This window comes from Dipteris shenzhenensis, chromosome 25, assembly GCF_047967505.1.
Source record: "Dipteris shenzhenensis isolate YYH24624 ecotype China chromosome 25, Dip_SZ_1.0, whole genome shotgun sequence".
Taxonomy (NCBI): domain Eukaryota; kingdom Viridiplantae; phylum Streptophyta; class Polypodiopsida; order Gleicheniales; family Dipteridaceae; genus Dipteris; species Dipteris shenzhenensis.
Genome location: NC_141620.1, coordinates 49,983,949 through 49,997,599, shown reverse-complemented (window position 1 = coordinate 49,997,599; position 13,651 = coordinate 49,983,949). Strand labels below are relative to the sequence as shown.

Sequence of the window (13,651 nt, the reverse complement as noted above, 5' to 3'; positions counted from 1 at the left end):
GTTGCACTCCTTGTTCTCTTTGCCACCGGCATGATCTGTGGAATAGTCTCCACACTAATCAAGTTGATTGCCTTTCGTTTTTTCTTATCTTCCTATTTGACTCCACTGGTAGGGGGCTGGTTCGGATCCTTCACTTCCACATTATAGTCTCCTGACCTATCATTTGTCTTCTGCATTACATGATAGACTTCTCCACCTACTCTGGCTGGTTTATCACAGTGAGGGCTGATATGTACCCACTCTCCACAGCTCAAGCATTTCACGCTACTCATATAAGCCCGTCCTCTTCCTGCTCCAGCTGAGCTTCCTTCACCTCCTGCCAATGTATCCCTTTTATTATTCTGTGCACCTCGGCCTCTTCCTCTCCCACTTGTCTCCATCCAATTGAAGCTCAGTGCTTCATCAATTCTGCTACCTCATGCAAATCTTTAAGTGAATCCTCTTGTACAGGAGCAGATACAATCTCTCTCTGTGCATATGCTTTCACCACTTGAGGAGTACTAATTGCCGGTCTCTTAACCTTCCATTCCTTTTCTCCGGATACTTTGACTGCATCTTCAAAGCTGTCCAAATTCTTCAGCTCTACCTTTGATCTAAAGGCTTTAGACCTGCCATGAAACGATCTCTCTTAATCATTTGTGGAGGCACCACTGGTGTAAGGGCTTCACACCATAAACTCCACAATCTACCAAACTGAATTAAGTATTGATTTAGTTCTTGATCCTCTTCCTGTCTCATCTTGCATAACTTTGTCCACACCTCATTTGGGCTCTTTGCATGTGCAAATCTTGCAAAAAATGCAAATTCTCACCACACCGTACTTAGGATACTGCTGCTGTGGGTGAGCAGTTCTGAAAGTAACAATCTGGGTTTGTAGCCAAGCTTTTGCATCTCCTTGCAAGCAATAATTCAAAATCTGGAATAAGATTTCTAGGGCTGCTCTATCCTTCATGAGGGTTGTAAACTCGATTTTCTCCAAAAATCTTGTTGCATCTTCATAAGGCATTCCCCAAAATTTAGGAAAATCCTGTGCCATCTTTCATAGCACACCAACCACAGCAATCTATCTATACGAGCTTCACTCACTTGTAAACTAAAGTGCACAACTCCTTCATGGAGGCACCAAAACGTGGATGGACAAAAATGATAAAGCCTACCCTACCTTTATAGCCACTCTCATCCACTATAAATGCTACTGAAAAACACAACACGGAGCAAAATGACATTCATTCAAAATCTTCATGCCTACACACATCTACGCTCAATACATCTTCTTGCCACATATCATCAGGAAGCCATACTACCTCTTCCCACTCCTCATCACTCACATGCACCATCAGAGTCCATCACGGGCAATTCAACGACCAGCCAGCCTATAAGCACGTTGCAGCACCCCCGTCCCTAAGCTCACGACCAATGCAACAGCTAACTGCCTTCTCGCCTCCCACAGCTGCTTCTATAGCCAAGGTCTCCGACCCTCTCGTCTCTGCTCATCGACTCATCCATCAACCGGTCTCCATAATTGCTCCTTTCAAAAGCAATAGCCCACCGAGAGTAGCGCTAGCAAAGGAAGGCCACGTCCAAGGCTTATAACCTCCTACTGTGAACTCACTCACGATTTTTGCTATCACCCACGAGCCCAAGCCTGCACAGTCGTCTCCTCACCTCTTCACGATAATAGCTGCTCACAGCTTCTCCTGCACCTGGAGCTTTGTCCTTCCGGCCAGCATAGTAGAGACAATAGAGATGCACTGCACGTGTCTGTCAGCTCCCGCCTCTCAGTCGTCAAGCCCTCTCACCTCCAGAAGTAACACCCCGCAAAGTAGCAATGCCACACCGTCCCAAAGCTCCTCCCGGTAAGAGCCACAGCCTCTCCTTCACGACGATAGTTGTTCACAGCCTCTCTGCTACTCACTGTGCACGCGCGTCGCTATGGTCCTCCAGCCTCCTACAGAGATCCTTCCACAGTAGAGACGCTTCCCTCTAAACTCCTCCCAACACAATCAACTCCACGCAGCCTCTAGACCCGCGTGCTCATCCTCTGTGCATCCACGATCTCTTCCGAAATTCTTCTGCAAGCCCAAGCTCCACGTATGTGCGAACTCTCACAATCCAAAAGCTTACCCTTCCTCATCACATAGCTAATTTGCATGCATGGCTTGGCTTCTCTCAAAATCAGCCACATCATTACAGTATTTTTACCACTCTCCCATCCTCCCTTCAAACTTAATACCAAGGTATTAATGCCCACACCATAGACTTAGTGCACACAAATACATGCCACCAACACGTAGTGCCTAATTACCCACCGACTATCCACATATGATGAATACAATCCTGACACACAGTGGATTTACAAGACACCCACGATAAAAAATGCTCCGCAAGTGGCAGATTTGTTTATTAAACATATATTTTGTCTACGTGGATTACCCAGATCCATAGTGTGAGACAATGACGTTAAATTTACTATGGACTGCAGTGTTTGAGACACTAAGGAATGTGTTGGGAATGAGCAGTGGGGATCATTCTGACATAGATGGTCAGACGGAAATAGTCAACCAGACTTTAGAGGATATGCTTAGAGCATATGTGTCATTGAGGCAACATGCGTGGGAGAAGTGGTTACCACTATAAGAATTTGCGTACAATGATAGAAAACATTCCTCTATAGTATGTTGACAGTCTCCTGAAGAAGTTTCATATGGCAGATTGCAAGATTGCAGCCACTCCCATGGAACAAAGTTTGAAACTTACTAAAGATTCAGAAAAGCCTACAGTCAATGACAAATACTACAGGCAGCTCATTGGATCTCTTATATATCTGACAAGTACGTTCAAGCTAAAACCATGGTCATAGACCAACAAATCCAACTACGGTTGGAATACCTCAGAAAGTATCTAGTGCCGGGAACTATGTTGTTCAGATGTAGGAGATGCTAGCACTTGTAAGAGCTAACATCCGCTAAGCTATGGATAGAGCTAAGGTGTATGCAGATGAAAATAGATCTGTTAGATAATTTAAGGAAAGAGAAATTTTTTTCCTCAGAATTCCTTCACACTTAAGTCCTTGATTGCAAGAGAGTGTGCTAAGTTATCACCCCGATAATCTGGGCTGTGGTTAATCCTAAAAAGAACAGGCAAGGTGACCTATAAATTAGAATTACCACAAGGTTGTAAGGTGCACCTATTATTTCTTGTTTCTCGTTTAATGAAGTTTTCGCACCCAGGTGACTCACTAATCGAGGGTATTGTCTTGTTTTAGGAGATAGAGGATAATGCAAGGTGCAAACCAACAATAATCCTAGACCAAGAAACAGTGCAAGTATGCAATTGGAAGATACCCACGGTATTGGTTGCATGGCATGGTCTACCTCTATCTGAAGCTACTTAGGAATCCGTGTACCAGATGCTGAGAGCATTTTAAGATTTCATCATTGAGGACGGTGATGCTTGAAGAGGAAAGGAATGTTATACTGTAGTTGAGATAACATGACCTTGGAAGGGTCAATCGATATTCTCCTTTAGAGGACCGTCTTGTGTAATATATTTATTGTGCTTTATGTATATTGGTCAAAGGAGTCAATGTCAAGGTCCTTGATGAAGGTGGTTTGGCACTGACTAGATGGTTCCAAGGCTAGGAGCCCAAATGCACCTACTTAAGAAAAATGCCTAGGGGCAATTGGTTTAGATGGGATCCCAAGAGAGAGGTTAAATGGTGCATTTAGAGAAGGTTCGAAATTGTGACATGTGGTAGGAACTATCTAGGGATTTGTGGGCTATGGAAAAGTTACGTGAGTAAAAATGGACGTGAGTTTCTTGAGAAGTAGTTGGATCAGGGAATTGGTTGGGTGGATTATCTTTGGGCCATCACTTGTGATTTTATGAGTTTGGTAATTTGTATGTTCAACACAGGACCTCTGAAAGCAAGTGCTCCTTTTACTCATCTTCTTTTAAGTCACATAAATTGCAAATGCGGCCCTTGCGAGAGGCATGCCCTCAGCCCATCCAATCTCAATACATAAAGGGTGGGAAGAAACACGGAACTGCCCGATCAAGATCCTCAAAGCATGAGAGAGGTGGATCTTGGTGTAGCTAGATGGGTCAATAAAGCCCTCCTCTGAGATCTGTAGATAGTGCTGTCTGTAAAAATTGAGCTTTAGGAAAGCTCACTAGGTGCTAACTAGATCTTATATGTGTCTATTTGTATGAAATCCTTTTGAATGACCTTGTTTGCCTCGCCCTCGAGACTTTACTGAGAAGGCGGCAATCTATCCATGTGATGTCCAAGACTCACAACCATCTGCATGTCTAAGCATTACTAGCATCTCTGATCTCCTTGAACGGCTAATGTCATGATGTGGATAGGGCCAGGCATGGTTACCTACGTCGTCTTGAGGTCGTGGAAATCTCTGACGTGATGGAGGTATGTGATCACCTAGAATGTTGCGTCTAGCCCAATAGGAGCTTCATCGAACTATGCTAGGATAATGTGATGCGGGATTGAAGGCTTATTGTGGATCATTCATGCAAATAGTAAAACATGGAACTTGTCTACTTGAGCTCAATCCACATCTAATAGGTCCGAGTCCAAGTAAGGACTTCCATACATATAGGTTCGACGGACCAAAGAGTCAAAGAGAAGAGATTTGGGCCTAGGGTCTTGGAAATGAGATTGAAAGCATTGATACTCAAGCCTGGCAAGTATGGCATACCCCCTATTCAATATGCCTTGCATTGCCAGTCTCATCGTGAAGATTAGGTTGGGAAAAAGTACTTCCAAATATGTATAAGACACATCAATCTTTAGTGGCAACCCGTCAAAGGTGAATTGGTCTCTATTGGTGACTGTTTTGGATGTGTTGGAGATCGTAACCTTGGTTTTACCAAGGTGGACCTTCAAATCATGTCTCACAAAATGTTTGAAGTACGTCCATATGTCATTAAAGACCTCATCGGAAGAGGAAAGTAAGACCACATTGTCTTCATAGAGGAGAATCCGAATCAAGGAGCCAACTGGAGATGAGCCCGTGCTTCCTAGTGTCTCCATAGATGTCTCAAGCTCATTGATGTAAAGACCAAATAGGTTGGTGACAACACAATTTTGAATTTCTTTTGTTTCTTTTTTGAGCGAGCGGGGAACAAGGGGGTTGTGCTCCTCTTGATAAGACCTACCACACACACACACGCACATGCACACGCACATGCACGCATGCACACATTCACTGGAACATGTGTGTATGTGTGCATGCATGGATGTATGTATGTATGTATGAAAAAAAAAGCATGCATGTATGTATGAAGTTCTAGTTCAAAAGTCCAGTGGTGTTGGTCTATGCAATGAACTTGTGGGGAGTGGTCTCGCTAACTCCAGTCCAAGGTAGTAGTTGAGTAGACAAAGGTCTTTAACTTCATACTTCCTTGAAGCACTAGTTTGACTTCATAAACCATAGATTCATTACCAGCAATACAAACCTCTTTCATGGAAACATACTTCTTCCAAGAAATTATCGACTTCGGTAAAAGAGAGTTGACTTTGGCTGACTAGAGCAAGTTCACTTTCCTTTGTTTTACATTGGTCAGTAAGCACTGTGGGATGCCCATAAGGGACTAGGATTAGTCCAAGAACTAGAATGTATAGCTAGCCTTTAATGGGTTAAAGTATGTTGACTATTGTGGCAGATCCTTGGAAAGTGCAAATGTTTAAAGGGAAAGAGCACCAAAAGTAGGTCCCACACGAGAAAAAACAAATATGGAGCACCCAATTTTGGGGAGAAAGCACATGGCAAGGGGGCAAGCAGCCTAAAAGTGGGGCCACATGGCTAAAAGTAAGGAAATTGCCAATGTGGATAGAGAAAGCTATTGCTTTCTAGGGAAAGTCGGCCTATCTTGGCTAAAAGCAGGCCCCAGCTTTTTGGCTGCGTGCCAAGCTTATAAATTAGAGAGCAACCTTGCTCTTTGTATGGATGAGACTCCAAGTTGTATTAGAATCAGGCTCCCCTGTGAGCAAGCTTTGTAACAATTTTCTATTGCAATAAAGACCGGGTGGGGGGACAGCCCTTATTTCTGGCCCCTAGTGTGGCGCCTTCCTCTAATGCGATTCAAGTTTCAGATTCATCGTTGAGTTTTCCTTATTGAACTAAGTTTCCAACCAGTATTCAAAATCGTTTCTGAAGTGCTAAGTGCTCAGATTTGCTGTTGCGAATGCTGTGTTTTGGTTCGAGAAAGATTTCAGTGGTATCGGAGCATGACTGCTCATCTTCTAATCTGAGTTTGACGGGCTGATTCCAAGCGCATACCACACAACTCAAGATCAGCAAATGAATTGGCAGACAATTGGGAGTATTAGTCCTTGATTTTAAAGCAATAAAAAGCCCCTGCGTGCTGATGAAATGATCCAGTTAAGGACCTACTGACAGAACGAGATCCCCGACCGAATCTTTCCGTGTCCAAACAGTCCGATCAGATCTCAAAAGCAATTCGGAGAAAAGGCACCCTTAACGAACAAGCAAAGAAGAAGCGAATTCAGTTCCAAACTCTTGGCAGATTCGCTCGAGTCCAACTAGCAGCCAGTCCGAATTTCGTAGCAAATTTCTGGAGAGGATCATTGATTTGAGGGTCAGACTTTTCTTCCATCTAAGGAGCAGCAATTTGAGGGCAAGATTTCTCTTTCATCTTGCCCCAATTCTGACTAGTTCCTGTTTAGCTTGATAGATCCGCCATCTATAGTCAACGATTAATGTTGTTTTGCTCTTTAACTTGGAGCTAACAGCAGCAGAGATCAAATTCGGCTCACAATAGAGATTGTTTTGGAAGACTAGACAGCACCTTACACTTTCCTGCGTGCCAAGGAGAGATTGGTGCAGAATTAGCTCAATCTTTTGAGAGTTGTATGCAGGCAGCAAACAGCGATTAAGGACAGCCTGATCCAGCGATCCTGTCCAAGAATTTTCTCTGTCAGAAATATTCTTGGACCAGCAACTAGACCAATATTCTTTGGTCCGAACTGAGCTTGAAAGTTCAGCCACTAGAAGACTCACCAAGAAGAGAACCGAAAATGATGATCTCGATGAGGAGTCACCGAGTACGTGATGATCTAGATGAAGACAAGGTTTGTGATAATTGAGTTTGGCACATGAGTTTTCCCATGAAGTGAAAAGGGGTCCGTAACCCTTAGAACTAGACATAAACGCTTCATCTCAGAATGAAGAGTATGAAAACTATCATTATCCAAGAAAATTGTCTCAAGGCCAAGTTATCGGCAAGTTCAAGAAACCATAGGTATGGAAGCACATGTCAAGAATTTGGGCTTAATTATATGGAGATCCTTCAATGCTTTGGGGATGCGTATGGACTCGATTGAAAGACTTCATGAAGTGATTTGCCAATATCAAAAGGCTAGGTATATGTATTTCATTTTGACTAGTCTCCTTGTGATCCTAATCCCCGTATCTCAATACAAGGAGAGTAGTGTGATTGTTTCAGGAACAGAGAATATTTCTACTTCAAGCATGGTTTGAAAAGTTTATTTCGCGGCCAAGACTGTAGTTAAGAGGGTTTGAAATCAGTTTTCACACAGCTATTTTGTTCCGAGTTATAATATCTCAGGCTTTGATTTCGATAATAATATCTCAGTTATATTGTTTCTATTATGAAACTGGTTCTTGTAGTGAAGATTATGGACTTGCATTTTAGCCATTGCAAAGGAATATGGATGTCTTTTGGACCTTATATGATCCATAGTTCTATTAAGTTTACAGATTGGTCTATTCAATTAATTCTAGAGCAATCAAATCAGTTCATATGATTTTAGAGTGGCAAGGGGTGGATATCAGACTTCCTCATCATTGTCCACAAGTTTTACATCCTTCTTAGAAAGCGAAGAAAATCAACAAGGTTTATTGCATCCTTTTACGGTGTTTCCCATCTCTAAGGTTGTCTAAGGTCAGCTCAACATTGGACAAAGTGGATTCATAGATGTTATGGGCAGTTTGTTTACGAAAAGCAAAGAGATACTCTTGTGTCCAGAGGCAAAAGTAAGCTGTTTTTGAAGATCCAATGTGAGAAAACATAAAGTTGCTAAAGAAGATTTGGAAAGACTACTAGAGACGATGCCATTGACATCTAAGGCCAAGTATCTCTTTTATGTTTATAAAATTTGCTTTATGTTATTTGAAGACCTACCCTTGTATGGCAATGCAAGGAGAAATGTGGATTGTTTTCTTGAGTTTGTTTCAGGAAGGCACTATTCATGAATCAAAAGCTTAAGGAGCATGATATGCTCAGGATTGGTATATGACAAGGGTTTACATATTGATCATTGGCCAAGTGTTTTGCGATACTGTGGCTCCTGCTCTTTGAGACTTGATAATTGGAGAAGGATTTGGAGCTTTTATGATCGTTCATACAGTTGATATGGACAAGCAAAAAGAAGAACTTTTAGCTAAAGAAGTCGAGGGGAAACATAGAATTAGAAGAGAGAGCCAATTTTATTCCAGAATCATCCCATAAGGAAGATGTTAAGGCAACAACATCTTTTGGAAGCACTCGTGGTTTCCACCTAAGGCCAAATTGCAAGAGGCAGGGCTTCTGTAAGCCAAAGAAGAAGCAATCAGCTCCACAAGAAAAATAAGGGCATGAATTTATGAAGAAAAAGGAGTTCAACAAAAACAAGGGCATTTATTTACCAAGAAAGAAAGGCATAAGAAAAGGGGCATGGATTTGCCCACTGCTAAAAAAAAAAAAAGTGTACCACACAGAGAAGAAAGAGCTCAAAGTACTAGTAGGTACTTTGTCAAGCTCAAGTACTTGGCACTAGATACGAAGTAGGTGGATGAGGATTCCTTCTCAAAGTATCCATAAGAACCTTTTCCGTTGAGGACAACTAATTAGAAGTTGAGGGGACGTCACAAAAATGTACTTCTCCCAAGAAATTATTGACTTCGGTCAAAGAAAGTTGATTGTGGTTAACTAGCACAAGTTCACTTTCCTTTGTTTTACATTGGTTCGTAAGCAGTGTGGGATGCCCACAAGGGTGTAGGAGTAGTCCAAGAACTAGAATGCATGCAATAGCTAACCTTTAATATGTTGGCTAATGTGGCAAGACCTTGGAGAGTGCAAAATGGTCCTCGTTTAAAGGGGAAAAGCACAAAAGGCAGGTCCCACGAGAAAAAACAAATATGGAGAGCCCGATTTTGGGGAGAAAGCACACGGCAAGGGGGCAAGCAGCCTAAAAGAGAGTCCATAGGGCTAAAAGCAAGGAAATTTCCAATTCGGATAAGAAATCTATTGCTTTCTAGGAAAAGTTGGCTTATCTTGGCTAAAAGCAGCTCCTAGCTTTTTGGGAAAAGCCAAGCTTTTTGGCTGCGTGCCAAGCTTATAAATTAGAGAGCAACCTTGCTCTTTATATGGATAAGACTCCAAGTTGTATTAGAATTAGGCTCCCCTATGAGCAAGCTTTGTAACAGTTTTCAATAAAGACCTTTTTTTTGGGTGGGGGGGTGGCGGGGGGGGGGGTTGCAGCCCTTATTTCTGGCCCCTAGTGTGGCGCCTTGTTCTCTTGGTTCTCTCTGTCCCCCTTCATAATTGAGTTTTACTTATTGAACTAAGTTTCCAACCAGTATTCAAAATCATTTTTGAAGTGCGAAGTGCTCAGATTTGCTGTTGCGAATTGAATATTGAAGCTATGTTTTGGCTCGAGAAAGGTTTCATTGACCTTTATGTCCAAGATGGTCCTTGCCGTTTTTTTATGAACCATTGTCACTTGAAGTTGCTAGCATACATCATCAACAGCCATCAAGAATATTATTTCATATGAACCATTGTCACTAGAAGTTGCTAGCATACATCATCAACAACCATTAAGAATATGATTTCCTATGCATAGTAGATGGTGAGTTGATCACAATTAATTGAATTGTGTTCATTTTGCAACAAGAAGGATACCATTATCATTTACTCACCAGTTAAGATCATTTTCTTAAACTATCATAGAAATATTTTGGGGCCGGAGATAGCCCAAAAAGAGTCCTAACTCTCATAAAAGATCAAAGGCCCAATAAGGTAAAGCTAGGCCATAGAACCCCGAGACATGAATGAGCCTGGCTTATTTGCAATCTGAGGACAAGAGGGATCAGCTCCAAAAATACCCTCCATTGATTCACTGCAATCCCTCTATGGACGGAAAGCTAAAAAAAGAAGGTGACTTTTGATTCTTGTGGGAACATGAGGGTCTCCTCCATAAAGATCTCGAAATCTCCACAGTGATCCGTTAGCTCTCCCGATGATGAGCTTTGGAAGGTCTCCAATGTGATAGCGATAAGAAACTTCCTGGCATTATATATTGTATACTATATAAGCCACACTTGTACTTTCAGTTACTATCCTTTCTTGCAAGTACACTTTGAGCTTTCCCTCAATTGCGTTCCAGTCAACAAAGAGGACTTTCCTCTTACGGGCGCTGTTGAGAAGAATAAACGTCTATACCAACCTACAGTCCAGATACCTAACTTAATGCCCTCTCTGGGATCCAACGAAGCCAAAATCAAACCCCCAAGGTAAATGGTTAAATGACTCAGCCATTTTAATTCAAAAGGTCAATAAGACAAGGGTGTACTTTGGCCCCTTTGCTGTATGTAATTGCCGGTAATGCTCTTGGTTAGTTACAACATAAGCAAGTTGAATATGGTCTACTTAAAGGGATTGAACTTCCATATGGCCATCAGCTCTTGAACCAATAGTTTTTTCTGACTAAGGTATTTTGAGCAAGGGTTTTGGGACGTTGTTCCACGTGAAACATCCCAACATTTTGCTCCCAAACCCTAGAGAAAAATGAATGCTATTGCCTATGCAGTGAGCTTGCAGATGACAAATTTTAATTTAGATGCCTCTCCTCAGACCCTTACAGCTTTCAAGACGGCTTTGGATTCGTTTTGCCTTGCAGCAAGGACATAGATTAATTGGCATAAATCCAAAGGATTTTGGATTAGTGATGAGGACTCTCCTCAAAAACCTTGGCAGATGCATTGGTGAGGAGAATTTTAACTTGAGAGAAAGGCTTAGTTAAGGGGTGATACCTTCTAGAATCCATAATCAACATTTGGGAAGGCTGCAAAAGAGGACCAATAGGGGATCTTGTCGAGAGGGGGGCGATTTTTTTTTTTCTAAGGCTCATTTTCATCTTTGGACAATTCTTGGCAAAATGCATAGAGTTCGCAAATGCGACACTGATCCTGATGATCAGCAATCTCGATCCTCGTCTGGTCTTTGAAGCATGATAGAAAAGTTAGGGTCATAAACAATGAACCTAACTTGAGGGTCTGCATGAGGCTGTGAAGGGAAACAAACCAAGAACCTCTGTGCGAACTCCGAAGATGCACCAATCGTGGAGAGGGGCCAGTGATAGTTTGGCCATCCAGACTGCCCACCAGGTGCTGACCATACATGAACTTGACCGTCTGGCAGACCTGCATGTAGCAGGCTGACATATAGTTTGTCTATACAAGCCCACCATGCTCTGCCTTTTGCCCCTTTATCAGGCTCCCCTTTGGTCCCAGCCATGGCCTTATTCTGACACCATTTGCTGGCCTGTTCTAGCATTCCACATGGCTGTGGATCCTCTTCATGCTGAGCCTACAAAATTTTCCTCCAACCTAAACAAGAAGCAAAACCATCCATTAGATCCAAGAATGTTATCGTGTCCATGCAAAGTACCTTAGCTTTCCCTCAAGGCCAAAAACCTTTCTACTAGATCTACAATCAACATCACATACTTCAACATAACGGATAGGGTCAGCTTTTGAAATCTGATATTTGGTTGTGATGCCTTCCATTTTTCAAAGAAATTGCTTGAATGACATTTAATGCAATAGAAGGTTTGCAGTGGATGATTTAGAGTTTACAAGCTGTGTCATTTTTACAGCATCAAGGTAGCTCAGGTTTTGAAATCATACCTTAGCCAGTGAACTGCTTTGATCAGTTGAGCACAACAAACCTCTGTTTTCTATCTTTGAGTAGCTATAACGTCTTTAATAAAGATAATTATTCCTAAAGAAAATATCAAGACTTCAGAATGTTGAATTGTTGTGTTTGTGTCCAAAGGAGCATGTGGCAGACTAGCACAGAAGCAAAATGGTTTGACCGTGCTTTTGTCAGTCAATCATTTATTTGTTGGTTGAATCTGTTGTAGCTTTCAGCACTCCTGCATGTTACTGGAAATTTGTCTAGTGAAATGTGCATTGGTGAGATGTATTCTTAACACCAATTGTGTATGTTTACTTGCAGACAATCTTTGTGATTCTACTCTGCAATAATCAACTAGTAGAACACCTTGAAAGCAGTTTAAAACAGGCGTTCCAGCATATGCCAGCAGTATCCCATCTTTTAACTCATACATTGCTTCAGCTAGAAAAGATCAAACGAAACTATGACAAAGTGCCAGAGGCAGACAAGGTATGTTGCTTCAGCCACTGAGTGTTCTGGTCCTAACTTTTTGCTTAGAGTTTTTGTCTTGTTTGTGTGAAAAAGTCCAACCACGAGTGGCTGGCAAGTCAAAATGCCTGCATGCCAAAGAAATTTAGCTTAGGATTAAGAAATTCGATAGTGGAACTGAGGATATTGGAGCTCAGTATTGAGAAGTTTAATAGTGGAGGTTAGGATTGAGTACACTATTGAATCTTTGCATTTTCAGCTTCATGTCTCTTCATGTTTATCTGATTCCATGGTACTGATGTCTTTTTACAGGATGCTCCGTGGAAGTTTTCATTCTCGTTAGTTTGGGACCTTTTTGTTTTGATAATGCTTCTTGGATTTTTTAGCAGCATTGTTAATGCTACTGCGCAAAGTTTCCTTTGTGAGAAACAGAGGAGAGAGATTGAAAATCTCAAAGAAAAGAGGAAAGAATCATAGGTGAGCAGGGGACCTGTAACTACTCAAGCTAGGAAAAAATCCAATATTTAAAACTTGTCAATTTAATTGTGGATTCCTCTTCCAAAGCCACTTTGTATGGCTACAAATCGTCATTTTTTTCCTGTCAAGGGATGCATGAAATGCTACTCCATGGGGCTCATGCTGTATGGAGGACCTCTCCACATGAAATGGACCTGTGTCATCCTTATATGTGAAAAAATCATTCATTTAGAAGCTTATTATGGGCTCTTCAACAAATGTTGAAGACAAGAAACATAGCAATATTGAAAATTATAGAGCTCATTTTTACTCATGGATGTTAAGGATTTTCTTCAATGAAGTCTTGTATGTTTAGAGAGGTCTGTTCCACTTCATTAAGTGTACATGATTATAGTTATGGCAAATTGTGTATGAAGAAAAGGCTTTGACCAACGATTCTAATACCACAATCGAAGAACTGAACATGATATAAGTTTAGCCTTCGTGCTCTTCAGGTCTCTAACCTATTAGCTTGTGATGGTCTAATCACATGCTAATAGCATAATGAAAATTTTTCTCCTAAAAAATGAGCATAATGGGAGTTAAAAGTAAACAGCTGGCAATTGTCTAAACACATGGTAAGTACCAATATAATCTCTGTTATGTGCAATGCAGCACAATCATCTGTGTCATTTTCCATCCTTGAGGGCAGCATTCAATATTTTGATGGGAATGAACAATTACTTTTACTAGGCACTTCTGTCAT

The 13,651-nt window shown here is 41.5% G+C and overlaps 1 protein-coding gene across 2 annotated transcripts in view; it reads left to right on the top strand.

Moving 5' to 3' along the window:
- The window catches only part of LOC147886016 (vacuole membrane protein KMS1-like), an 89,256-nt gene extending 76,037 nt beyond the window's left edge, over nucleotides 1–13,219 (top strand). For both annotated transcript variants that reach the window (XM_087396455.1, XM_087396454.1), the window contains 2 exons: nucleotides 12,283–12,450; nucleotides 12,742–13,219. In XM_087396455.1, coding sequence (XP_087252581.1) covers nucleotides 12,283–12,450; nucleotides 12,742–12,906 — 333 coding nt within the window. In that variant the 3' untranslated portion in view covers nucleotides 12,907–13,219. The remainder of the gene's footprint in view (nucleotides 1–12,282; nucleotides 12,451–12,741) is intronic.
- The last annotated feature ends 432 nt before the right edge of the window (nucleotides 13,220–13,651 follow it).